At 41.8% G+C, this 24,923-nt stretch overlaps 2 protein-coding genes across 4 annotated transcripts in view; one reads left to right on the top strand and one right to left on the bottom strand.

The window, feature by feature from the left end:
* LOC134338631 (protein phosphatase PTC7 homolog) overlaps positions 1-1,501 on the bottom strand; it is a 34,774-nt gene extending 33,273 nt beyond the window's left edge. Inside the window, exon 1 of the mRNA XM_063034626.1 lies at positions 983-1,501. Within this exon, the coding sequence (XP_062890696.1) occupies positions 983-1,184 (202 nt within the window). The 5' untranslated portion in view covers positions 1,185-1,501. The remainder of the gene's footprint in view (positions 1-982) is intronic.
* A 9-nt stretch (positions 1,502-1,510) lies between these two features.
* The window catches only part of LOC134338630 (tectonic-1-like), a 47,859-nt gene continuing 24,446 nt past the window's right edge, over positions 1,511-24,923 (top strand). For all 3 annotated transcript variants that reach the window (XM_063034624.1, XM_063034623.1, XM_063034625.1), the window contains exons 1-6: positions 1,511-1,603; positions 1,826-2,128; positions 8,034-8,154; positions 14,986-15,092; positions 18,375-18,532; positions 19,959-20,046. In XM_063034624.1, coding sequence (XP_062890694.1) covers positions 1,885-2,128; positions 8,034-8,154; positions 14,986-15,092; positions 18,375-18,532; positions 19,959-20,046 — 718 coding nt within the window. In that variant the 5' untranslated portion in view covers positions 1,511-1,603; positions 1,826-1,884. The remainder of the gene's footprint in view (positions 1,604-1,825; positions 2,129-8,033; positions 8,155-14,985; positions 15,093-18,374; positions 18,533-19,958; positions 20,047-24,923) is intronic.

The raw sequence follows: 24,923 nt of genomic DNA on the forward strand, positions 1-24,923 counted from the left end.
TAAATACTGAGAAGAGTTGGGAGAGCACTTGAAAAAGAACATTTACATGTTGAATGCAATTTAAATGCAGTTATTTAAATTGTCTACTGTCAATGAGATATTTATAAACAGTGGAAAAGACCCATGGCAACATTAGCTGTCAGAATGCCATCAGGGCGGTCTGTTCCTTTCCGTTGCTTGTGGCCTAGCAAGGGCTCACACATTGCTCCATCTTGCGGAATGGCCACAACAACGAGGCCGGCAGAACATTGAATGCGTTTGTGAAGTTCAGCTCATTGGATCAAATGCAATTAAATGAAATTAACTTTCGTAACGAAGTTGAAGGAATTCGCGTTCATATTAAAGTCGATAGCATTCTCATTTAAGTTATATAAACTGATATCCAACATGCACTCTGCTTCATTTGAATTTATAAATGCGGAAGTCATGCTCAGAACTCAAGCCTAAATGAAAAAATATGTGGTTTGAGTTGCAGTATTTTAACTGTTGAAATGCTCAGTTAAAACATTAAGGTCATGCGTGAAAACAAACACCTCGGCAAAATTATATCATATCATAATCTAGATGAAGAAAGGCGAGTACTGGCTCAGCCAATTAGAAGCTATTCTAGTATTTTGGATCGTAGGTCTTTTTAAAACGAGAAAGGACAAGATTGTGAAATGGTTAAAGTTTGCGTATATGAAATATTACCTACAATCTTTGGTCCCGGAATGGCAAGAGACCTCGGGACTTGACCGTTGGCACAGTGACTTATAGGTTAACAGGTTATTTAAAGACAAACGACATTTTAGACGGCGTTACAACCGTAACTCGTTACATTTAGTTTTTCTAAGCCCGATGATATCGAACAGGCCTGTGTATTTTGCCATGATAGAGGTCACTCTGGAACCAGTTTTGCTTTCATTTCACATGGGATTTCCCTTTCTTCGATTTAGTCTACCGAAAAATAAGTCAACAACAAAAAAATAAGTGACTCGCTCACCCAAAACATCGGCACTCTTGTGCTTGGCTATGAAACACGCGTCGTCTCCGTAGCACATTCCTTTCTTTAAGATCCCTTTCCTGAAGTCCTTCCCAAAGCCGCAACTGGCCGTAACCAGACTATAATCCCGAGAGTCCGTCTGGGAAAGTCCTCCCAACACCGCCCTGGCCACCAGTCTTCCACAGGACAAAACCGAGAACATCCCCGCAAGCCCGGGACCTCAGCAACCTTCCTTCCAGTCCACAGTGATTTTCCTCAGGGTGGGTGGGGGGACGACACACGAATGGGACCTCGCTGGCCCACGCAGCCGACTCGCTCTCCTTCCACCCGCGTGCTCCTCCAAACTCTTTTGCCGCTCAAAGTCTCCGATCAAGGTGGGTCGCGCCGCCGAAATGCCGCCTGGCGATCGCCATCTTCCTCACACGGACACGCACCTCGGTCTCGACCGGTCCTCGCCTGAACTGTAACCGCTCACGCTCGAGCTCGCCGCTCTCGTGACTCCCTGACGACGTCACTGGAGGGGACCCTGCGTCATTCGCCGCTCTGACGCAACCATCGCCTCCGCCTGACCGCCCGCCTGGCTCCAAAAATCAGTCAATCAAGATCTAAAAGCCCACCAACGTGTGTGTTTTTTTTATCTTAATGCTAAAATTTAAACTAAGAATTTCCTTGCCGTCGAAAATTCCTGACGAATTGCTTTTTAAAAAAAACACGAGCAGGTGTTTCCTCACATTAGCATAGCACTAATGGCTGTGATTTATTTGTTCGCTTTGACAAAACTTGTGTGGAAGTGGTGTCGTTTTGTGGTAAATGGACGATTATCTTTCGTTTTCTCTCTGCCAGTCCTCCCGGCGGTGTGCAGGAAGCGGATGTTGGCGGTTGTTTAATGGTTGCCCACAGCGATGGAGGGGTCGGTCTCCCTGTGGATGGTTTGGGGATGGTTCCTCGTCCAGGGGCCGCCCGGCGCGGTGCTTGAAGTGCGAGCTGATAAATTCGCGGAACGAACCAGCACTTCGAGCCTCTTCGGCCCCATCTCCGGCAGCACCGAAAATCCCACGCATCCAACAAACCCTAAACCGACCACTCAAGTGGCCCCAAAGGCGGCTCTGCCCCGGACAAATACCTTGCCAGATCTTAAAGTAAACGGTAGGAAACTTTATGGTTTTATTTAGCTTGCCTGCTCTTAAGAGTCACTTCACTGTCAGCAGATTTTCGCGAAATTCGCTGCAAGTCCTACTTTTGCTGTGAGATTTTGAGATAGCAAACATGATTCGTAGATTGCCGGCGTTTTAATTTTCCAATGATCTCTCTCCTTGGCCTCTTAAGTTCCAGTAACATTTCCCAAACAACACATCATCTCACCTTACACGTTGTAGTTTTCAGGACTCAACATTGAGTCCAACCATTTCAGATCATCAACTCTTCCAGTCTTTGATTTCCCGCTATGATTCACAGCGCTTATGCGCCCACCGCATGGACATTTTTATTCACTAATTCCCTTCCACTGTCGTACTTCGTTTGTACAGTCACCCCAACATTTACTCCACGATTGCTGCCTGTTTGGCTTTCTATTATTGTTTAACAAAATTTGCTCGGGTTCTTTGAGGATGGAATTGGGGAGGGCGATGGAAGGGAACCTGAAGGTGTAGAATATTTAGATTTCCAAGAAGCTTTTGACACGGTGCCATATGAGAGGTTATTGCATTTATTAAAAGCCTATGGCACTGAAGGAAGTGAGTTATAATAGATTGAAAACTGACCGTCTCAGGCAGTTGGAATACATGGGTCCTTTTCAGACTGGAATAAACGAACTAGTGTACTACAGGATTAGTTCTTGGCTTGCAGATGGTCACTGCTTGCATTAATGACCAGGAGGAAGGAACAAAAAGGTAAGGTTTCCAGATTTGCTGATGACACAAAAATAGGTGGAAGGGTATGGTGTGAAAAGGATATTGAAATCCTGCATATACTGTAGATAGATTGAGTGAGAGAGAAGATGGAATTTAATTCGGGGAATTGTGAAATCGTGTACTTTGGTCAGAGAAATCAAAGGCAGATAACGACTTAAATGGACTGCAAGGGAGTGAAGAACAGAATGATCTAGATGTTCTAGTACGTGAATCACAAATGCTATCAGGCAGGTCCAACATGCAGCTAAGAAGGCAAATACATGATCATGGCTGTTCCTCTTCTCTGTCGAGAACGTTGAAGTTTAAAAATGGGGAGGTTTTGTTGCAATTTTACAGGGTGTCAGTGAGGTCTCACCTGGACTGCACTCAGTTTTGGTCTCCTTGTACAATAAAGAAATGTAGTGACATTGGAGGCTGTAGAAAGGAGATTCAATAGGCTAATTTCTGGGATGAGAGAGCTGCCCTACCAGGAGAGTCTAAATAGTTTGGGCCTGTGTTCCTTGGAGTTTAGAAGAATGGAGTGAATTTATTCAAGCATATAAAATCCTAAATGGAATTGATCGGGTAAATATTGGGGTGTATACATTCACAGGAGAATCTCCATAGAGGCTATATAACTACAAATATCTGATTACTTAAAGGTGAAATACAATATGTAGAAATTTCTTCTCACAGAGGGAATTCTTGGTGGATGGTAGAAGCTAGATCGTTAGAAGTAGTCAAAACGGAGGTGGAAACGTATTTGACAGGAATAGATGGTTATAGAGAAATGGCAGAGAAGAGGAGGCCAGCATAGGTCACCCATGATCATATTAAATGGGAGGGCTGCCTTGAAGGACCTGATGGTTTGTACCTGCTCCCATTTTCTTGTACTATATTTCTAGAAATTTTTATCAATATTTTGTTTTTATTTTGGTTTGGGTGAGAAAAAGCTTTGGATAAGTTCTTGAAAGGAATGTAATATTCCTCCCTGACTGTAAATATCTATCACTGAAAATCTGTACCATCAGAGACATTTTTAATGTTTCATATATCTACTCATGATGCTGCTGAGAGGTACAACTTTAACTTTGAGTGAAGGTAGTCGAAGAAATGTGATCTTAATGGTGATGTTAACTTGCATGTATGATGTAGGTTCTATATTTAGTGAAATAATATTCTATGATATACATTTCATTTCATGGAAAATGTTGTGTTAGCCTGATAAAGTATTTTATACATGTTATTTTAAAAAAAATGTCAGTTGTACAGTACTGTGCAATAGTCTTAGGCACCCTATATTTTTATATAAATGTTGTTTAAGATGTTTATTACTGTATCAGTAGAAAATAGCAAACTTTAGATTCCCAAAATTTCTTTTTCCAAAATAAATTAAATGTTACAGAGAAATGTTTATGTTTTGTTCATGAAAGTAACATTTTAAGTAATAGAATCATAAACAAGGGAAAATCTGCAGATGCTGGAAATCCAACCTACACACACAAAATGCTGGAGGAACTCAGCAGGCCAGGCAGCATCTATGGAAAAAAAGTACAGTCGACGTTTCAGGCCGGAACCCTTAGAAACCATAGAAAAACTACAGCACAGAAACAGGCCTTTTGGCCCTTGTTGGCTGTGCCAAACCATTTTCTGCCTAGTCCCACTGACCTGCACACGGACCAAATCCCTCCATACACCTCCTATCCATGTATCTGTCCAATTTATTCTTAAATGTTAAAAAAGAACCCGAAGTTACCACCTCTTCTGGCAGCTCATTCCACACTCCCACCACTCTCTGTGTGAAGAAGCCCCCCCCCCGCCCATGTTCCCTTTAAACTTTCCCCCCCCCACCCTTAACCCATGTCCTCTGGTTTTTTTTCTCCCCTTGCCTCAGTGGAAGAAGCCTGCTTGCATTCACTCTATCTATACCCATCATAATTTTATATACCTCTATCAAATCTCCCCTCATTCTTCTACGCTCCAGGGAATAAAGTCCCAACCTATTCAACCTTTCTCTGTAACTGAGTTTCTCAAGTCCCGGCAACATCCTTGTAAACCTTCTCTGCACTCTTTCAACCTTATTTATATCCTTCCTGTAATTTGGTGACCAAAACTGAACACAATACTCCAGATTCGGCCTCACCAATGCCTTATACAACCTCATCATAACATTCCAGCTCTTATACTCAATACTTTGATTAATAAAGTACCAAAAGCTCTCTTTGCGACCCTATCTACCTGTGACGCCACTTTTAGGGAATTTTGTATCTGTATTCCCAGATCCCTCTGTTCCACTGCACTCCTCAGTGCCTTACCATTAACCCTGTATGTTCTACGTTGGTTTGCCCTTCCAACGTGCAATACCTCACACTTGTCAGTATTAAACTCCATCTGCCATTTTTTAGCCCATTTTTCCAGCTGGTCCAAGTCCCTCTGCAGGCTCTGAAAACCTTCCTCACTGTCTACTACACCTCCAATCTTTGTATCATCAGCAAACTTGCTGATCCAATTTACCACATTATCATCCAGATCATTGATATAGATGACAAATAACAATGGACCCAGCACTGATCCCTGTGGCACACCACTAGTCACAGGCCTCCACTCTGAGAAGCAATCCTCTACTACCACTCTTTGGCTTCTTCCATTGAGCCAATGTCTAATCCAATTTACCACCTCTCCATGTATACCTAGCGACTGCATTTCCCTAACTAACCTCCCATGCGGGACCTTGTCAAAGGCCTTACTGAAGTCCATCATGTCTCCTCTCATTCTCCTTCTCTCCAAAGAGTAAAGCCCTAGCTCCCTTAATCTCTAATCATACCTTGTTAAATGTATAAAACATGTCTGCATCAGTGTTATCTTGTATTTCCATACAATGTTACATTAGGCTGTTACACATCTATTGTCAGAAAAGTACTTGCATAAATAAGTAAACCACCTCCATATAAGCAAGGACAGAAAACAGGGCAAAGTGAGTATACTTATTTATTCAGTAAGCTATGGGTCAAACTATTTGGTGAGTACATTTCTAACTCTTCTGGTTTCAGTCTTGTTGCCATCTGTTCTGAAATTGTTAGGTTACGTGGGGGGTTGCGTTCAAGAAAACAATGAAATGCCGCGCTGCGGCCATCTTTTCTGGCACGTTTTGACAGCGTTTTTAAATAGTCAAAAAAGCTCACTTTACAATTTAACTCTCACGCCGTTCACACCGACTGCGTGTTATAACAGCCGTACAGCAGTGCTCGCGCAGTACCAAGCAGAAGCAGAAAAAGCATCGTTGTTGTGGTGTTGTCATGACAGCGTTTTTAAATCTCTCCATTTACCCCATACACACTACAACAGATATTAGGCGTTTTCAGATTTATTCACTCTGGAGACAGTTTCTGAAAATCTCCATTTTCGGGGGATGAAAATGCCGCTTTAGTGTGGACAGAGGGTCAAAATGAAGAGAAAAAGCTTCGTTTTCAAAATTATCCGGTGTAGTGTGGACGTAGCCTCAGTTTGATTACTTTTACACACGTTTCTGTTTCAGTTAATCAGTTTAGTTCATTCAACTCATTGTGCACCTCATTTGTACCTTTTGTTATCTTTGTTTAATCATGCACTGGGCTATTTACCTACAGAGTATCAAGTTTGTTTTTATATTTTCCATTAGCACAAAAGAAGAAGTTATTTTTATTTGAAATGTGGTCTATTAAATCTACTCCTCAGCTTTTATTTTTTCCAGTCCTGCTGAAGGTTACCAGGAAAGTGGATGAAGGGAAAGCAGTGGATGTTGTCTACATGGACTTCAGTAAGGCCTTTGACAAGGTCCTGCATGGGAGGTTAGTTAGGAAAATTCAGTCGCTAGGTATACATGGAGAGGTGGTAAATTGGATTAGACATTGGCTCGATGGAAGAAGCCAAAGAGTGGTAGTAGAGGATTGCTTCTCAGAGTGGAGGCCTGTGACTAGTGGTGTGCCACAGGGATCAGTGCTGGGTCCATTGTTATTTGTCATCTATATCAATGATCTGGATGATAATGTGGTAAATTGGATCAGCAAATTTGCTGATGATACAAAGATTGGAGGTGTAGTGGACTGAGGAAGGTTTTCACTATAGGAAGGATGTGGAAGCAGGGGAGATTTACAAGGATGCTGAGCTCTTTCAGGCTTTTCTGATACCTTAGAACTCATCTTCCGAATCTGGGGGAGAGTGACTGCTCGGGGTGCGTGCTGATTTTTTTTGTAACAGTGAAAACACCTTCTGTTAGCGAAAACAGGTAACTAATGTAGGTTTTTCGTAACATTGAGGTTTCGTAAAGCGAACGTTCAAAAAGCGGGGGACACCTGTAAGCTAAATACGTACAGTTACCTCTAGTTAAGTTGCATTATGTCTGGCAAACAAAGCTAAATACTCTACAGGTACCTGATGGGCCAGGAACAGGATTCTTAAGTTATGAAGCAGCACTACGACAGATGGCGTTTTTAAAGACTTCTTCAAGTGTCATCCATCTCATTAACATAAGTTTATGTCTAAGCAGTCTCCCTCTAACTGAGTAAACTGCCACAATCTCTTGCTCACTGATAAATGCACGTTGTTCAAGACCAGCAATTAACTTGAATTGAGTGATGTCAGCTGTTGGCGCACCAAACAAGCCTTGTTACGACACGCTCCACACTCCACGAGAAAAACTTCAGTTTTCAGAATTTCGGATAAGGGATTGTGGACCTGTATTTCTTTTGATATTTAGAAACTTTTCATTTCATTATTTTTGAAAGCATCTTAGCTTTACAGAATCTTTTTACATTTGCCCAATATTTTATTTTTGCCCAGTATTAAAATTTTTGCACAGTATTGTAGCTGGTAGCACTTGTGCTTTGCCAAGACAGCCAAACTACAATTCTCAGGGATCAATTACCTTTATCTGAGAATAGGTGGGGTGTTGGCTTAATCACCCATCCAAAAATGAGCTCTTTAAATAATGCAGCACAGTCTTGGGAATCCAATGAAGTATCTGCCAAAATATATGCTCAAATGTTTGACTAAGCCTTGAAGAAAGTGTAAGTGCTACCAGCTATAACTGGATTATGGCTAACAGTTATTTGTTTAAGGTTCAGTGTTGCTTAACTTATAAAAATCATTGCTAAAGTAACAGCAATATAATTTTGCTTTTTCAGTTCGTACTTTGTGTGTCTGTAACTTACTAGTTGGACGATGTGATATAAATTGCTGCTGTGATCCAGACTGCTCATCATCAGATCTGTCTACTTTCTCAACCTGTGATGTTCATATTGTCACGTAAGTTAAACTGGGAAATGGGTTAATTCATCTAATACTTACACTTGTGCTGAAAGCAATTACAGCATTTCTACTTGTAACCAATAAATATAGTATATCATCAATATAAAATGTAATTTGGATTATTTTAATGATGTATTATTCTACAGGCTGGAATGAAATGACTGAAGATGCTCACAAGGTGTCTGTGTGCCTTTGCTTCAGTATCCACTCCCATCTCCTGCCATCTAATTCTATGTTGTTCTTTCCACTTTCCATGTCACCATCATTATTGATTTATGATCCTTTCTGGAGTCTCCAAATCTTGAAGAACTGATAAGACATTCAAAACCAATTTTTTTTTTCCGAATAGATATTGTTAGAATGAATCAGTGTTGAAGTTAAGCATCTCAATTTATTATAACCTGAAAAATCTGTCAAGAGTCCTTTGGATCTTTGGGCAAGTTATCTTGCGATTGTGAAAGTGTAGGCTGATGTAAGGTGGGTTATTTTCTATGCATTGAATGTAGATTCAGGATTAAGTGGGAATTCAAAACTCAGTACTCAAAAGCGTGGCCACTAATAATGTAATTCAAATCAGGTATTAATAAAAGTGTCAGAATTGAAGCACAGAGGTTTCAAGAGCTTATAGGGATAGAGGAATATATGGAATAGAGAGATGGGGCACCACAGCGGTGTAGCGGTTAGCATGAAACTATTACAGCTCGGGGCATTGGAGTTCAGAGTTCAATTCTGGCGCCCTTTATAAGAAAGTTTATACATACTTCCCATGTAGGCATGGATTTCCTCTGGATGCTCTGGTTTCATCCCACAGTCCAAAGACATGTGGGTTAATAGGTCATTGTACCTTACGTAAGATGGTAGCACGTTTGAATGCTGCAGCCTCCCGGGAGGCCAACCAAAGTTTTTGTCTTTTTCAGCTGTCTTTTTTACGATCACTAGACAATGAGAACATTAAGAACTTTAAGTACTAAAGATTTAGCCCATCAGCGAGCTGCTTGATGGTGGAGGAACTGGACTTGGTGCAGACCGCGTTACTGCCTGCTACAGGAAGGTATCAAAGACATCCAAGTTGGTGCATGAAAGCAGTGTGTACTCTAACAGCAGGTGATTGTCATGGATATTTCTCTTGTGATCACTAGACCCTGTTGGACAAATGCTACAAGTCAGTTTTCCTTGTTTATTGGCATGACAGGTGATTGTAGTGAGGACTAGGCCTCAAGCCACAGGCTTCCCTGTTGCTGAAGTCCAGGAGACAATACGCCAGAGGTGGTGTAGCACAGTATCCATGCTCGGTTGGGAGCTGGCCTCTCCCATTCGGTGCTGCCTTCCATTGTTCGACTGGTGGAATGACAAGCTGGATTGCATGCATGTGTATGTACATTCATCTGTAGACCGCTGAGGATGCCTTTTTCTTGCCAATAGCACCATCAATTTAAAGGACATGTCACTCAGAGACTATTTTTTGTGTGTCTGAATGTTTACTCAATCACGAGAAAAGTCTGCAAGTGCTGGAAATCCAAAGCAATACACAAAATGCTGAAGGAACTCAGCAGGTCAGGCAGCATCTTTGGAAAGGAATAGACTGTCACCCTTTCAGGCAGAGACCCTTCATCAGGACTGAGAAGGAAGGAGTTAGATGCCAGAATAAAATGGTGGGGGAAGGGGAAAGAGGCTAGCTGGAAGGTGATAAGTGAAGCCAGATGGATGGGAAAGGTAAAGGCCGGAGAGAAGGAATCTGATAGGAGAGGAGAGTGGACCAGAGGAGAAAGGGAAAGAGGAGGGGACCCGGGGGAAGTAATAGGCAGGTGAGAAGAAGAATTAAAGGTCAGAATGGGGAATAAAGGAAGGGGGGGAGGAATTTGTTGGCCAGAAGGTGAAATCGATATCCATGCCATCAGAATGGAGGGTACCCAGGTGGAATATAAGATGTTGTTCTGCCATATCTTGGTACAAGAGGATCGGCATGTTGGAATGGGAATTGGCCACCGGGAGGTCACGCTTGTGGCAGATGGTGCGGAGATGCTTGATGAAGCGGTCCTCCAGTATATGGCAGGGCTCACCTATATACAGGAGGACGCATCAGGAGCCCTGGACACAATAGATCACCCCAGCAGGTTCGCAGGTGAAGTGTTGCCTCACCTGGAAGGACTGTTTAGGGCTTTGAATGGAGGTGAGAGAGGTGTTTTATAGGCAGGTGCAGCACTTAGAGCACTTGCAGGGACAAGTGGAAGTACATGAGACAATCGGCAGATTCTGTACTTCTACTCCCTGAGTATAGGCAGAGACTGAAGACTGCAGTGCCAATAGTGAGGACCAAGAAGGTATGGACAAGGGAAGGACAGGAGCACCTACAGGACTGCTTTGAATCAGTGGACTGGACTGTATTCAGGGATTCATCTTTGAACCTAGATGAATATGCTCCTGTTGTTACTGACTTCATTAAAACCTGCGTGGATGAGTGTATGCCTACAAAGACTTACTGTACATTCCCAAACCAAAAGCCATGGATGAACCAGGAGGTACATCGTCTGCTGAAGGCTAGATCTGTGGTATTCAAGTCTGGCGACCCAGGCCTGTACCAGAAAACCAAGTGTGATTTGCGGAGGGCTATTTCAAGGGCAAAGAAACAATTTCGAACGGGGTTGGAGGCGACACCGGATGCATGGCAATTCTGGCAGGGCCTGCAAGACATTACTTCCTGCAACGTGAAACCCAATAGCATGATAGCATGAATGACAGCGATGCTTCACTACCAGATGAACTCAATGCCTTCTATGCCCTCTTTGAAAGGGTGAATACAATCACAGCTGTGAAGATCCCTGCTGCACCTGATGACCCTGTGATCTCTGTCGATGTTATGCTGTCTTTAAAGAGTGTGAACCCTCGCAAGGCGGAAGGTCCCGATGGAGTACCTGGTAAGGCTCTGAAAACCTGTGCCAACCAACTGGCGGGAGTATTCAAGGACATTTTCAACCTCTCACTGCTATGGGTGGAAGTTCCCACTTGCTTCAAAAAGGCAACAATTATACCAGTGCCTAAGAAGAATAATATGAGCTGCCTTAATGACTATCGCCCAGTAGCACTCACATATGCAGTGATAAAACACTTTGAGAGGTTGGTCATGACTAAACTGAACTCCTGTCCCAGCAAGGACCTGGACCCATTGCAATTTGCCTATTGCCACAATAGGTCAATGGCAGACGCAGTCTGAATGGCTCTCCACACGGCTTTAGACCACCTGGACAACACAAACACCTATGTCAGGATGCTGTTCATCGACTATAGCTCAGCATTTAATACCATCGTTCCCACAATCCTGATTGAGAAGTTGCAGAACCTAGGCTTCTGTAACTCCCTTTGCAATTGGATCCTCGACTTCCTAACCGGAAGATCACAATCTGTGCGGATTAGTGATAACATCTCCTCCTGGCTGACGATCAACACTGGTGCACCTCAGGGGTGTGTGCTTAGTCCACTGCTCTACTCACTCTATACCCATGACTGTCTGGCTAGGCATAGCCCAAATACCATCTATAAATTTGCTGATGATACAACCATTGTTGGTAGAATCTCAGGTGCTGATGAGAGGGCGTACAGGAGTGAGATGTGCCAACTAGTGGAATGGTGCCGCAGCAACAACCTGGCACTCAACATCAGTAAGATGAAAGAGCTAATTGTAGACTTCTGGAAGGGTAAGACGAAGGAACACATATCAATCCTCATAGAGGGATCAGAAGTGGAGTTTCAAGTTCCTGGGTGTCAAGATCTCTGAGGACCTAACCTGGTCCCAACATATCAGTGTAGTTATAAAGAAGGCAAGACAGCAGCTATACTTCATTAAGAGTTTGAAGAGATTTGGTATATCAACAAATACACTCAAAAACTTCTATAGATGTCCCATGGAGAGCATTCTGACAGGCTGCATCACTGTCTGGTAAGGGGGTGGGGTCTACTGCACAGGACCGAAAGAAGCTGCAGAGGGTTGTAAATTTAGTCAGCTCCATCTTGGATACTAGCCTACAAAGTACCCAGGACACCTTCAAGGAGTGGTGTCTCAGAAAGGCAGTGTTCATTATAAAGGACTTCCAGCACCCAGGGCATGTCCTTTTCTCTCTGTTACCATCAGGTAGGAGGTGTAGAAGCCTGAAGGCACACAGTCAGCGATTCAGGAACAACTTCTTCCCCTCTGCCATCCGATTCCTAAATGGACATTGAACCCTTGGACACTACCTCACTTTTTAAAACATGTATAGTATTTCTGTTTTTTGCACGATTTTTAATCTATTCAATATACATATACTGTAAACACGAGGAATTCTGCAGATGCTGGAAATTCAAGCAACATACATCAAAGTTGCTGGTGAACGCAGCAGGCCAGGCAGCATCTATAGAAAGAGGTACAGTTGACGTTTCGGGCTGAGACCCTTCGTCAGGACTAACTAGGGTCTCGGCCCAAAACGTCAACTGTACCTCTTCCATTAGATGCTGCCTGGCCTGCTGTGTTCACCAGCCACTTTGATGTGTGATACATATACTGTAATTGATTTATTTATTATCATTATTATTTTATTTTGTGTTTTTTTTCTATATTATGTATGGCATTGAACTGCTGCTGCTAAGTTAACAAATTTCATGTCACATGTGGGTGATAATAAATCTGATTCTTATTCTGCTGGAAATCCAAAGCAACACACACAAAATGCTGGATGCATTACTTGCTGTCTTGTATGTACTATATGTGCCTTGTGCTGTGTATGTTTTGCATCTTGACACTGGAAGAGTGCTGTTTCGTTTGGCTGTATTCAGGTATGGTTGAATGATAATTGAACTTGTAAATTGACCTGTGATTAGGCTGGGGTTAAATTGGTAGGTTAATGGGCAGTGTGGCTCAGTGGGCCGGAAGGGCCTGGTCCACACTGTATCTCTGAATGAATTTTTAAAAATACAAATAAGTGACCGTAGCGCGGTTTAAAAATAACATGGGTTTTAAAACTGAAACATTGTTATAAATGGTTACCCATAATGGGGTCAGGCAACAGCGTTTGGATGAGCACAAATTAATCACTAAATAGAAGAATGGCTAGTAGAGCATAAATATAGTTTAATCTATGGATGTCAAAGGTGTGGATTAGAATGAGGCAAGATGAGCTGAGGCAAGTTTAAAGTCTGGAGTTGTTTACTGCCTTATTTCACTTTCTAAGTAAGTCAGAACTTTAAGGGTTACAGTAGGAGGAGGAGGTTACAAGGAAATTAAAGGAGGTAATGGAAAAATCTGAACATGATTGAGAGCGGGTGAATGTTGTGCTATGGATGTAATGGTGATGGACAAGTGGATATTTTTCATTGAGTAGCATTTCATTAGAAAGAGATTTACTTTGCACTTGTGTGGTACATAAGACATAGAAGTAGAATTAGGCTATTTGGCCCATCAAGTCTGCTCAGCCATTTTATCATGGTTGATCCAGTTTTCCTCTCAGCCCCAATCTCCTGCCTTCCCACCCACCTCCCCCCCCCACCCCCAGTATCCCTTCATGCCTTGACCAGTCAAGAACCTATTAACCTCTGCCTTAAATATACATAAAGACTTGGCCTCCACAGCTGCCTGTGGCAACGCATTCCACAGATTCACCATATTCTGGCTAAAGAAATTCCTCCTCATCTCTGTTCTAAAAGGATACCCCTCTATTCTGAGGCTGTGTCCTCTGGTCCTCGACTCTCCCACCATAGGAAACATCCTCTCCACATCCACTCTGTCAAGACCTTTCACCATTCAATAAGTTTCAATGAGGTCACCCCTCATTCTTCTGAATTCTAGTGAACACAGACCCAGAGCCATCAAACACTCTTCATAGGACAAGCCATTTAATCCTGGAGTCATTTTCATGAGCCTCCTTTGAACTCTCTCCAGTTTCAGCACATTCTTTCTAAGATAAGGGGCCCAAAACTCTCACAATACTCCAAGTGAGCCTCACCAGTACCTTGTAAAGGGTCAACATTATATTCTAGTCCTCTTGAAACGCATGCTAACATCTGATTTGCCTTCCTCACCACAGACTCAACCTGCAAATTAACGTTTAGCAAATCGTACACAAAGACTCCCAAATCTCTTTGTGTCTCAGTTTTTTTGTATTTTCTCTCCATTTAGAAAATAGTATACATTTTCATTTCTTCTACCAAAGCGCATGACCATACACTTCCTGCCACTTTTTTGCCCATTCTACTAATCTGTCTAATTCCCTCCATAGCCCCTCTACTTTCTCAATACTACCTGCTCATTCACTTATCTTCATATCGTCTGCAAACTTTGCAACAAAGCCATCAATTCTGTCATCGAAATCCTTGACATATAAAGTAAAAAGAAGCAGTTCCAACACAGACACTTATGGAACACCGTTAGTCACCAGCAGCTAACCAGAAAAGGTTCCCTTTATTCCCACTCTTTGCCTCCTTCTAATCAGCCACTGCTTTGTCCATGCTAGAATCTTTCCTGTTAAATCATGGGCTCATAACTTGTTAAGCAGCCTCATGTGTGGCACCTTGTCGAAGGTCTTCTGAGAATCCAATCACACAACATCAACTGGTTCTCTTTTGTCTATCCTGCTTGTTATTTCTTCAAAGAATTCCAACAGATTTGTCAAACAAGATTTTCCCTTGAGGAAACCATGTTGACTACGGCCTATTTATCATACAACTCCAAGTACCCCAAAACCACATCCTTAAGAATTGATTCCAACATCCACGTTATTTTAATCCCTTGATATCTGTTTATTCAATAAAAGTTAAAACATCAATTGATAATTATATCAACATTTTTTGGTTTCTGTGCAGGGGTGACAATGAACTTTGCAGACAAGATGCAGCAATGTACTCTACAAATAGTAGTGAAGTTGTGACTTTGATCAACCCCAGCCTATTTTGCATTGAGACAAACAACTGTAAGTGTATTTTTGGACAGTGTGTGGTGTATTTCATAATTGTTTTGTTAAAATGCAATACAAAATGGCACTTCTGCACTTATGGTTATTAATAGTGCCACATAACTGAATTATCTTGTTTTTATGTATGGCAATGAAACACAAGATTTCATATTTAAGATCTTTTGTGGAAACTAATATGCTCAACTAGTATCGATGATCTATTTGTGCTTCATTTATTAAATATACACTACATTACAAATAATTATTGGAAAAAACATTGTAATTTTCTTTAATTGATCTAATTGAAAATAAATTGACTTTTAAAGAATAACTGAGGAAGCAATTTCTGCACATAGCTTATATCATGCCTCCAAATTCTCATCTGCTTTTACTGAGGCTCTTATCTTTGCCTGTGTAGATGATATGAATAGTATTACTGTATATGAAATATATATTGTTGTCATGTGGCACTGTTTCATGTGTAATTACAAAAATATTGTATGATAAGTTATTCTAGCATACTGATCAGTGGTTGTGGTATATTTGGATTTTCAGAAGGCTTTTGACAAGGTCCCACACAGGAGATTAGTGTGCAAACTTAAAGCACGCGGTATTGGGGGTATGGTATTGATGTGGATAGAGAATTGGTTGGCAGACAGGAAGCAAAGAGTGGGAATAAACGGGACCTTTTCAGAATGGCGGGCAGTGACGAGTGGGGTACCGCAAGGCTCAGTGCTGGGACCCCAGCTGTTTACAATATATATAAATGACTTAGACGAGGGAATTAAATGCAGCATCTCCAAGTTTGCGGATGACACGAAACTGGGCGGCAGTGTTAGCTGTGAGGAGGATGCTAAGAGGATGCAGGGTGACTTGGATAGGTTAGGTGAGTGGGCAAATTCATGGCAGATGCAATTTAATGTGGATAAATGTGAGGTTATCCACTTTGGTGGCAAGAACAGGAAAACAGATTATTATCTGAATGGCGGCCGATTAGGAAAAGGGGAGGTGCAACGAGACCTGGGTGTCATTGTACGCCAGTTATTGAAAGTGGGCATGCAGGTACAGCAGGCGGTGAAAAAGGCGAATGGTATGCTGGCATTCATAGCAAGAGGATTCGAGTACAGGAGCAGGGAGGTACTACTGCAGTTGTACAAGGCCTTGGTGAGACCACACCCGGAGCACTGTGTGCAGTTTTGGTCCCCTAATCTGAGGAAAGACATCCTTGCCATAGAGGGAGTACAAAGAAGGTTCACCAGATTAATTCCTGGGATGGCAGGACTTTCATATGATGAAAGACTGGATCGGCTAGGCTTATACTCGTTGGAATTTAGAAGATTGAGGGGGGATCTGATTGAAACGTATAAAATTCTAAAGGGATTGGACAGGCTAGATGCAGGAAGATTGTTCCTGATGTTGGGGAAGTCCAGAACGAGGGGTCACAGCTTGAGGATAAAGGGGAAGCCTTTTAGGACCGAGATTAGGAAAAACTTCTTCACACAGAGAGTGGTGAATCTGTGGAATTCTCTGCCACAGGAAACAGTTGAGGCCAGTTCATTGGCTATATTTAAGAGGGAGTTAGATATGGCCCTTGTGGCTAAAGGGATCGGGGGTATGGAGAGAAGGCAGGTACAGGGTTCTAAGTTGGATGATCAGCCATGATCATACTGAATGGTGGTGCAGGCTCAAAGGGCTGAATGGCCTACTCCTGCACCTATTTTCTATGTTTCTATCACTCTCGCTCACACACAGGTTTTTAAAAGCAATTAAGGAGAAGACAATGATTTTGTTCTTCAGTTACGTTTCCAAAAGGAAACTGAAAGGAGACTTAGTTTTTAGATTTTATGCAATACAATAATTTTTTTTAGTGAACCCAGTAAATTTCAAAAGAATGCTGGAAATAAAACTAGGTGAGTTTGAAGTGAGCATTGGAAACAAAAGGGACCATGGGTCCTGGTGTGTGAGAGGGACTGAGGGAGGCCCAGGTACTATGCCATTGAAGTTTCCATGTAGTTGAATAGCAGATTGTTGTTTTTCTCTATTTAGGTTAGATTTTTTCACTTGGTTTATGTATTACATTATGTATTTATTATTTGATGAATTGTGGCAAATAGACTTATTGGTCTAGAAGATAAGACCAAATTAGAACTATAATTGTATTTTTAGTAGAACTAATAGGACTTGATGTTTCAATCCCTATGATAAGTTGGCACTGTCGATGTTGGCAGTGGGCTTGGAGTGGTGACGAGGAGGGTTGGTACGTCATTGGGGTCATCAGGTGGGCACCCTCCTTCTTTGACGTTTCGTTGTTAAGCCCACGACGTCTCCAGAGGGCTCAACGGTGCTACCTGGCGTCCCAGATACACCCCCCTCAGTTCCATACCCTCCTGTCTTCATTTTGCAGCCCAGTTGTTGTCTTTCCTTTCAATCCAAATCCAATTACTGCTTTCTTCTGCTGCATTTGTCAAGGACTTGATTGCTTGTTGGAGGGAGTGACCCCTCACTCCCATCTTCTTCAATAGACTGGTCATAGATGTAGCCACGAATCCCCTGCATCCCACTTCTACAGGGAAAATCTTGGTCTTCCACCTGTTCTGGGCAGCTTCAGTTGCCAGTTCAGAGTACTTGGTCTTTTTCCTCTCCTAAGCTTCTTCGACACCACCTTCCCATGGTACTGTCAATTCCACAAGATATGCCAACTTGGCTGTTGTGGACCACAGGACCATGTCTGGCCAGAGTGTTGTAGCCGCAATGTCTGGGGGAAACACAAGCTTTTTTTCTAAGTCCACGTCCATTTTCCAATCCCGAGCAACCTGCAGAATGCAAAATTAATGAAAACTTAAATAATTGTAATGGCACCATATAAACCTTTTATAACTCTAGGTACAAAACAGAGAAGAAAAGCATCCTTTAGACACGAGAAGTGGCAGATGCTGGAGTCTGAAGCAGAACAACAAAGTGCTGGAGGAGCTCAGCAGGTTGAGCAGTGTCTGTTAATGTGGGAGAAGGGGCAGGACAATCATCAATGTTTTAGATGAAGGGCAGGATCTCACAGCAAAATGCTGCTGGACACAGCTTGTTTTTTTGCGCCAGCTTCCAGCATCTGCAGTCCCTTGTGTGTTCAAGATAAAGCATCTTATCTGACCAATGTTTGCACTTTTGTAAATGAAGGCATATGGTTATAGTTTTCACCATTTCTTTCTGAAAAGCAATATACGTGTATATTTTTAACATATTAGTTTGTTTTCAAATGTTCTAATCTACCTTTTTTTGTTTGCATGTTTGTGTTTTAATCCTCAGATAAGAAAGGCTCATCCTTTTTTGCCCCAGAAGTGCCAAATACTAGTAATTTTAACAGCTTAATGAAACAGTTTGGTGGTTTTTCCTTTAGTACCGATAAAGCGCCTCCAACTCTGTCACCTACAAGTGCATCCAGTTCAACTTCAAGTAGTTATCAGGTAGCAATATCTAGTCTTCTGCAAAATAATACTAATTAGGTTTGAATTTTGCCTTTATTCTTGTCTCCATTTTTTGAGCTTTGTACTAACAATATCAAAACAGTTGCAGTTGGGTTTCTTGATTCTGACTATCCATTTTGTTTCAAGTATGTTCCTTAAAATTGAGCACTTGATTTTATTTTTGCGCGAATTGCAGAGCGATGCAGACACACCAACGCACACACACCAACGCACAAGTATAAATGCATAGGCACTGCGTAGGGTTCGCGGCTACGCCGTACCTACAACATCAATTTGACGCAGAAGTATAAATCAGCCTTAAGTCTTCAACTTCCCTCTTGGCTTTCAGTTATCTGCCAAGGGAAATATATCCTGTCTGTTCATCCTATGTAGGCCATTAATAATTTAATCATGCCACCAAAATCTCCCCTCAGGCACCTCTGTCCCAAAGGAAACAAAATCCCAGCCTAGTCAACATTCCTTATAACTGAACCACTCCAAGCTTTGCAATATCCTTGAAGATCATTATCTGAGCCTGTTTTAGCACGTTTTCCTTGTAATGTGGTATACAGTACTCTGTGGCTTAACTAGCATTCTACACCTCTTGCAAAGAGAAAGAAAGAATGCCATATAGCTTCTTGAGCTCTTTATCTATTTGCCATGTAGATATATCAAAGTATCTTTAGGTTTCTTTCCTTTAATATCTTCCATAATTCGTACATTCCATTAACATTAACGCACATGAAGCGCTGTCGCAGGAAAGCAGCATCCATCATCAGGGACCCCCACCATCCAGCTCATACTCTCTTCTCACTGCTGCCATCAGGAAGAAGGTGCAGGAGCCTCAGAACTCACGCCACCAGGTTCAGGAACAGTTATTACCCCTCAATCATCAGGGTCTTGAACCAAAGGGATGATTTCACTCAACTTCACTTGCCCTATCATTGAAATATTTCCACAACCTATGGACTCACTTTCAAGGATTCTCAATTTCATGTTCTTGATATTTATTGCATATTTATTTATTTATTGTTATCGTTATTTTTCTCTGTTTGTATTTGTACAGTTTGTTGTCTTTTGCACGGTAGTTGAACAGCCAAGTTGGTGCAGTCTTTCATTGATTCTGTCATGGTTATTATTCCTTGAATTTATTGAGTATGCCCACAAGGCAATTAATCTGAGTTGTATATGGTGACATGCATGTACTTTGATAATAAATTTACTTTGAACTTAATTAGATCATACAGCATTTCTACGGATTGAATTTCATTAACTGCGTTTCTCCCACTTAACCCATCCATTGATATTTTCCTGAAGCCTATAGCTGTTTACGTTGCATAAATATTTTGTATCATATACAAATATATTTATCATTCTCCTTTTTTTTTTAATCTGTTATTGATCCACTCTTATTTTTGAACCCCAGTATGGTATGCCTATTAAAGTCAGAGGAGGTTATCTGAAGCTTCCTGCTCCTTTGGTAACAGCTACATGCACTGACAACAACCCTGCAGGTAAGGGAGGGACAGGGCAGTTGAAATGTGTTTAAGTTAAAAACAGCTATTTCTAAAAATCATTCAGTTATTGTAAAATTGGGATGATCATTTTAACTTTTTTGGAACATTGAGTCAGAAATATGTCACTGGGGAACAATCCATGCTGGATCATTCTTGTGAACCTCCTCAGGATCTCCTCCAATACCAACACATCTTTCTTGGATAAGGATCCCAAAACTGTTCACAGTACTCCAAGCGTGGCCTGACTAATGCCTTATAAAGCCTCAGCATTACATCTTTGCTTTTTTATTTTAGTCATCTTGAAATGAATGCTAACATTGCATTTGCCTTCCTTACCACTGATACAACCTGCAAGTTAACCTTTAGGGAATCCTGCATGAGGAATGTTCCTTTGCACCTCTGATTTCTGAATCGTTTTCCCATTTAGAAAATAGTCTACACCTTTATTCCTTCCTCCAAAGGGCATGATCACAGACTACCCAACATTATATTCCATCTGCCACTTCTTTGCCATTCTACTAATTAGTCCCGAGTTCTAGAGACCCCCCCCCGCTTCCGCAACACTGCCTGAACCCCCACCTACTTTTGTATCTACTGCCGTCTTGACCACAAAGACAGCTATCCTGTCATCCAGATCATTGACATGTAACGTAAAAGAAGTTTTCCCAACATCGACCCATATGGAACACCACTGGTTACTGGCAGCCAAACAGAAAAAGCCCCCTTTATTCTTACTCTTTGCCTCCTGCCAGTCAGTCAATCTTCCATCCATATTAATATATTTCCTGTAATACCATGGGTTCTTATCTCATTTAGCAACCTCATGTGTGACACCTTGTCCAAGGTCTTCTGAAAATCCAAGTAAACAATGCCCACAGATTGTTCTTTGTCCATCCTGCCTGTTATTTCCTTAATGAATTCCAACAGATTTGTCAGGCAAGATTTCCCTTTAAGGAAACTATGCTGACTTTGGCCTATCTTATCATGCACCTCCGTGTATCTCGAAACATCATCCTTAATAATAGACTCCAGAATATTTCCAATCACTGAAGTCGGACTAATGGGCCTATAATGTCCTGTCATTTACCACCAAAACTTTCTTAAAGAGTGGAGTGACATTTGCCATTTTACAGTCCTCCAAAACTATTCCTGAATCTAGTAATTCTTGAAAGATCACTACTAATGCCTACACAATCTCTTCAGCAACCTCTTTCGGAACCCTGGTGTATATCTGGTTCCGGTAACTACTTACCAGCTTTCCAAGTACTTTTTCCTTAGTAATAGCAATTACACTTACTCCTAACCCCTGACTCTCTTGAACTTCTGACATAATGCTGTGGTGCCTTCCACAGTGAAGACTGATGCAAAACTACTTTTTGAATTTGTCCACCGTTTCTTTGACCTCCATTACTACCTCGCCAGTTTCATTTTCCAGCAACCGCTCTTGCCTCTCTTTTATTCTATATATATATAAAAAACTCTATCTTCTGTAATGTTATTGGCTAGTTGCCTTCTGTTGGTTTTTAAAAGCTTCCAATCCTATAGTTGCTGTTAAGTGCTATCGAGTTGTAGTTGGCTCATGGTAACCCTATGGATAGTTGCTCTAAATGAGTTTCGATCCTCGCAAAGGCGGCTCATTGTTGATAATGTTGCGTTCACAGTTGTCCTTTTTGTGTCCGTCCATCTGATTATCAGCCTGCCTCTCTTTTGTTGATATTCCACCTTGCCGAGCATGATATCCTTTCTCAGGGAGTTGTTTCTTCACATGATGTGCTCAAAGTACAACAGGCAGAGTCTTGTCATTTGAGCCTCCAGAGAGAGACTTAGTTTGATCTTGTTTAGGACCGATTTGTTTATTCCGTGAGAGGTCCATGCGATGTGCTGTATTTTTCTCCAGCACCACATTGATACGTTTCCTATTCTTCTTTACCATCTGACTTTCACATCTATATAATGTCGTTGAGAACTCCATCACCTGCACACGCCAAATCTTTGTATGTAGAGATGGATTCCTGTTCCCAAAGATCTTCTAAATCCTTCATGGCTGCTCTGCCAAGGACGATTTTTCATTAGGTTTCTTGACTGCTTACCGCTTTGGTGTTAATCATTGGTTCAAGAAAGTTGAAACTGTCAACCACTTCAATTTCCTCTCCATCGAGATGGAAATTGGTTGTGCTGCCAATAGTCATAATCTTATTGTTCTGTAGGTTAAGATGCAGACCCATTTTGAGACTATGTTCCTTGATGTTGGTTAGCAATTGCTTCAGGTCTTCTTCGTTTTCAGCCAGTATTGTCATGTCATCAGCATAATGAAGGTTATTGATGATTTTGCTGCCAATTCTCACCCCTAGATTCTCCTTGTATACTCTTGCTTCTCTGAAGATTTGTTTGACTTACAAATTAAACAGGCAGGGGGAGAGAGAACACAGTCTTGTCGTACCCCTGTACAGATGCTGAATCATTCTGTTTCTCCTTGTTCCGTTCGAACTGTTGCATTTTGATTGATGTAAAGATTGCACATATGGACGACCAAATTTTCTGGTACAGCCATGTGGTTTAATGTGATCCAGAGTTTGTCATGATTGCCGCTGTCAAAGGCATTGCTGTAGTCAGTAAAGCACATATAGATGTCTTTCTGGTATCCTTTCGTCTTCTCGAGAATCCATAATATTACCTGCAATGATGTCTTTTGTTCCCCTTCCTTTCCTGAAACCTGCTTGCACTTCAGGAAACTCCCACTCCAAATAAGGTCGAAGTCTTTTCTGAATGATCTTTAGTAAAATCTTGTTAGAATGAGGGCGATTGGACGATAATTTTCACACTCTGTCGGGTAAAAACACTGATTTCCTCCATTCGCTTGGCCATGGCGTTATCTTCCGGATCAGCTGACAGAGTGTTATCAGTATTGCAACAGCTGAGTCTGATTTCTGTGGTATTTCAATTAGAATTCCGTCAACGCCAAGATTTTTGTTCTTTGCTAAGGCTTTTATTGCTGCTTCAACTTCTTCCTTCGTCACTGTCAGCTCCTGATTGTAAGATATAGGGTGATATTCTTGATCCAGTTGATCTTACTGTATAATGACTCACAGTATTCCTTCCATCGTTGTTTGATCTTCTCAGATTAATTGAGCATGGCACCATAAGCATCTTGTAGCATTCCTGTGCGAGGCTGGAATTTTCTCTTCAGTTCTTATAGCTTTAAGAACACTGATCTTGTCCTTCCTTTACAACAGGAATTCTGCAGATGCTGGAAATTCAAGCAACACACATCAAAGTTGCTGGTGAACGCAGCAGGCCAGGCAGCATCTCTAGGAAAAGGTGCAGTCGACGTTTCAGGCCAAGACCCGGGTCCTGGAGATGCTGCCTGGCCTGCTGTGTTCACCAGCAACTTTGATGTGTGTTGCTTGTCCTTCCTTTCTTATTTTCCATTTCTACTTCACACTTGTTATTGTAGTAGTTTTCCTTGTCTCGCCTAGTGGAATATTGGAAAGCGACTACTACCCTTTTTCCCTTAATTTTGGCTTCCTTGTGCGATTTTCAGTTTCTTCACTCATCCATTTCAATCTCTTCTGTGTTTTCAGTTTATGCGGGGTCCTTTCATACTCTTCACGTACAGCATCTTGGATACTTCTCCACAGTCCCTCTGGTGTACTTTCGGCTATGTTTAGAGCAGCAAAACGATTGTTCAGGCCATCTTTGAATTCTGGTGGTATACTTTGAAGATCATGTTTTGGTACTCTGGTGAAAGACTTGCGCTTCTTCAACTTTACTTTGAGTTTGCCTATTAGTAGTTGGTGGTCTGAGTCACAGTCGGCTCCAGGTTTTGTTTTCGTTAACATCATAGAACTTTTCTATCGCTGACTTCCGCAGATGTAATCGATTTGGTTTCTGTGTAATCTGTTGGGAGAGGTCCAAGTGTACACAGTCTGCACTTGTGTAGTTGGAAAAACGTGTTTGAGATGAACAAGTTGTTGGTTTTACAGAAGTTGACTAAACATTGTATCTAGCATCATTTCTGGTACCCAGTCCATATTTCCTGACTTCTTGATCATCCTTTGCACTCCTGACTTTTGCGTTCCAATCTCCCATAACTATCAGTACGTCTTGTTTGCGTATTCCATTAAGTTCAGCCTGCACTTGCTCATAGAACTGATCTACTTCATCTTCCTCTGCATCTGTTGTTGGTGCATATATTTGTACGATGGTAGTGTTGGTAGGTCTTAATCGTGGATGAACTGAGATTAGGCGATCGCTGACTGCATTGTATTTCAATACAGCTCCTGCCAGTCTCTTCTTGACTTTGAATGTGACACCATTCCTCCTGTAATTGTCATTTCTGGCATAGTATATCCAGTGTTGATTGGATTGAAAGTGTCCCATACTATTCCACTTCAGCTCGCTGATTCCGAGCAGGTTGATTTGCAAGTGTTTTATTTCATCTTTCATCATCTCCAGCTCTCCTTGATTCATGCTGCGTACATTCCATGTACCCAAAAATCAATATATCTTTGTAGCCTCTGACCCTCATTTCGTGCGCTTGAACGTCCCGAAGGCTTTACTCCAACGGCATCATACATCTTAGCCTTACTTCAAAGGGTCATCAGCTCTTCCTCAGTAGCTTGTTGTGTGTCTTCCAACCTGGAGTTTTCACCTTTCAACATTATATCTTACTTTGTTTTCATTTTACTGTAGCTATCCATAGGGTTTTCATGGCAAGATACGGAAGTAGATTGCCTGGCCTTCCTTCTGCGCAGATGCTGCTGCTGCCTAGGCGGGTGGTTTATCTTAGTCTGACACCTCAGCTGAGATCTGTCCATCATGGGAGACCCTGCCAGTAGATGAACTCCGGACGGCTTAGCTCTCGGTATCATTTA

Source organism: Mobula hypostoma, chromosome 27, assembly GCF_963921235.1.
Source record: "Mobula hypostoma chromosome 27, sMobHyp1.1, whole genome shotgun sequence".
NCBI classification, from domain to species: domain Eukaryota; kingdom Metazoa; phylum Chordata; class Chondrichthyes; order Myliobatiformes; family Myliobatidae; genus Mobula; species Mobula hypostoma.